This window comes from Chrysochloris asiatica, unplaced genomic scaffold (genome assembly GCF_000296735.1).
Source record: "Chrysochloris asiatica unplaced genomic scaffold, ChrAsi1.0 scaffold00117, whole genome shotgun sequence".
Lineage (NCBI taxonomy): Eukaryota > Metazoa > Chordata > Mammalia > Afrosoricida > Chrysochloridae > Chrysochloris > Chrysochloris asiatica.
In genome coordinates, this window is record NW_006408635.1 from 8,263,747 (window position 1) to 8,266,384 (window position 2,638).

General features: G+C 44.5%; 1 protein-coding gene across 1 annotated transcript; it reads right to left on the minus strand.

Moving 5' to 3' along the window:
* Positions 1–927: 927 nt before the first annotated feature.
* LOC102842383 (succinate dehydrogenase [ubiquinone] cytochrome b small subunit, mitochondrial-like) lies at positions 928–1,398 on the minus strand. Its single transcript, XM_006868482.1, has one exon. It carries the CDS (start codon positions 1,396–1,398, stop codon positions 928–930), a length of 471 nt encoding a protein of 156 aa, XP_006868544.1.
* Between the last annotated feature and the right edge of the window lie 1,240 nt (positions 1,399–2,638).

A 2,638-nucleotide genomic window follows, 5' to 3' on the forward strand; every position in this document is an offset into this window, starting at 1 on the left:
ATGTTCCAATTATTAATGGATACTTGCAGGTGTTTCTTTTAATTTTGAGTTGTGCTCCATCAGCAAATGAAGGTCCCAAAGGCTTTACTTCATCTGTGCCATCATGGTCAACTCTACTTTGAGGAGGCAGCTCTTCCCCAGTTGTATTTTGAGTGCCTTACAACCTGAGGGGCTCATCTTCCAGCACATATCTGACAATATTCTGGTGCTCTTCATCATGTTTCCATATTCAGTATTCTGATGCTGACAGTATTGCTGCTATTTATAAGGTCTTCAGTGACTAAATATTCGGAAATAGTCCATCTCTCCTTCCTAGTCTGTCTTTGTCTGGAAACTCAGCGGAAAGCTATGTGCCGTGGGTGATGCTGCTGGTATTTAATGTACCCGTGGCACCACAACATGCTAGCCACCACAGTACGACAAACTGGCAGATGAGTGGTGGGGTGAGACATCAGCATTTCCTAATTTTAAAGTTTCACATGGACATGTAGCCATCAACAGAACAGAGGGGGTTATTAAGAAATAAAAGCGTCTACTTTTCTGCCAAACATTTATGAATTAAATTGTTCATAATTCCTAGAACAAATATAGAAGAGGTGTGATCATAATATGCTGATAGCAACAAACTGGATTCGCACTAGGAGATTGTTAAGAAGTAAAAGCTCAGGTATGATGTCATACTGTGAGTTTTGTGAGAAGAGACAATCCCATTATCTCACCAGAATTTGCAATGCTGTCGCACTGTTTTGTGAGTAGCAATTTCTCTCACACCTTCTCCTCAAAGAGTAAATTCAGAGAAGAATTTGACTAGAAGAGGCTTGTCTCACAGGGGAACATCTGTATGTCCTCCTTATTGACTGTTCAATGGCGTGACAGAGCAGAGGCAAAGAGGTGCAAACTCAGTTTTGACGGGACTAAGTCACAAAGTCAGAGGTTGCACAGCATGGCAACAGCTTTGCAGATGCCTACATCGTGGTACCTGCAATAGCACACACCAGCAATGGTTAAAGCCCAGAGTGCCAGGAGGCCTGCCTTGGCAGCTTCCTGTGGTGCATCCTCATGGACACAGTCAGTAACAGCCTGTCCCAGGCCCCAGGGACCATAGAGGGAGAGAGCTGCAAGCTGGGAGCAGTCCGTCGCAGAACAAGGATTCAAACAAGCAGCTCGGAGCAGACCCAGGAGCAAAACACTGACAACCCTCTCACCAGTCCGGTGGAGAGATGCAGCCTGGGAACTAGAACAGTGGCTGGGGGACAGGCGAGTGTGCCCCCCTCCTAGGGGAGACCAGTCCTGGACAAGTGCCGAGACAGGAGCAGGTCTAATCACTGGGGTTTGGAGGAACAGAGCTTGGGCCCTTTGAGCACCACCAAAGACACTCAGCCTCCAGATCACCACCATGTTGGTCCTGAGGGCTCAAGGTCAGCCAGCAACCTGCTCCCTGGTATTTCTAAAGGATCCTGGGTGGTGCTGTAGGATAGGACAGATATTCACACCTGCTTGCTGATTCGCACTAGAAAATGAGGTCTTCTGCTCCCGTAAAGCATTTATAGCCCGGAAAGCCTGTAGAGGATATGACAGAATTGATTCAATGGCCGTGTATTTTGGTTTCATTATTATGTCAAGACCCTTGAACAAGACCTTGAAGGTGTGGAGACCTTCAAATTGAGGGTCAAGAAGGACTTCTGCTTTCCTGGTATTGTCTGAAGTTTTTTATAATTGGAATATGAAGAGACAACTATCTAACTCTGTACAAATAAAAGCATACTTCTCAGCCCTTGGTGGGAGGCCACACTAGAGGTTCCAGCAACACAAAATGTGGGTGGGCTTTCAGAGAATACCAAAGTTTTCCCAAGAGAAGAGAAAGCTCAGTGGCTGACAACACTTATAATGGACACACCCACTGCTCACTTATCGACATGGTTAGCTTCCAAAGGCCAGGTAGTATTGTGAAATTAGCGTGAGGTGAAAATGGAAGATGACCACATCAGAGCACAAAAATGAGGATGGCTACGTCGTTACATAACTGCCAAACTGTATCATTATGTAACTGCCAAACTGTATCATTATGTAACTGCCAAACTGTATCATGACAAAACTACCAAACTGTGTCAGGACATAAGTGTCAAACTACATCAGGACAAAACCACCAAATTGCATCACTACAAAATTACCAAACTGTATCACTACATAACTGCCAAACTGTATCACTACGTAACTGCCAAACTGCATCACTACATAACTGCCAAACTGTATCACTACGTAACTGCCAAACTGCATTACTATATAACTACCAAAGTGCATCAATATAAAACTGCCAGACTGCCTCACTACATAACTGCCAAATTTATCAACACCAAACTGCCAAAATGCATCACTACATAACTGCCAAATTGCATATTACACAGTAGCCAAACTGTATCATTAAATAACTGTCAAATTGCATTATTACAAACCTGTGAAACCACTGAGAATCATGGCCCAGCTAGACTGACAAATCACCTGAATCGTCACAGCCAGCTACTCTTGCCTCCTTGTATCTCTGCACTTGTTACTTTACAAATTTGTTAAACAGTTGGATAGGGCCTAGTGGAGCCAAGTGGGTAGCAAGATGGTGGCGGAGACGGTGGACCTTCATAAG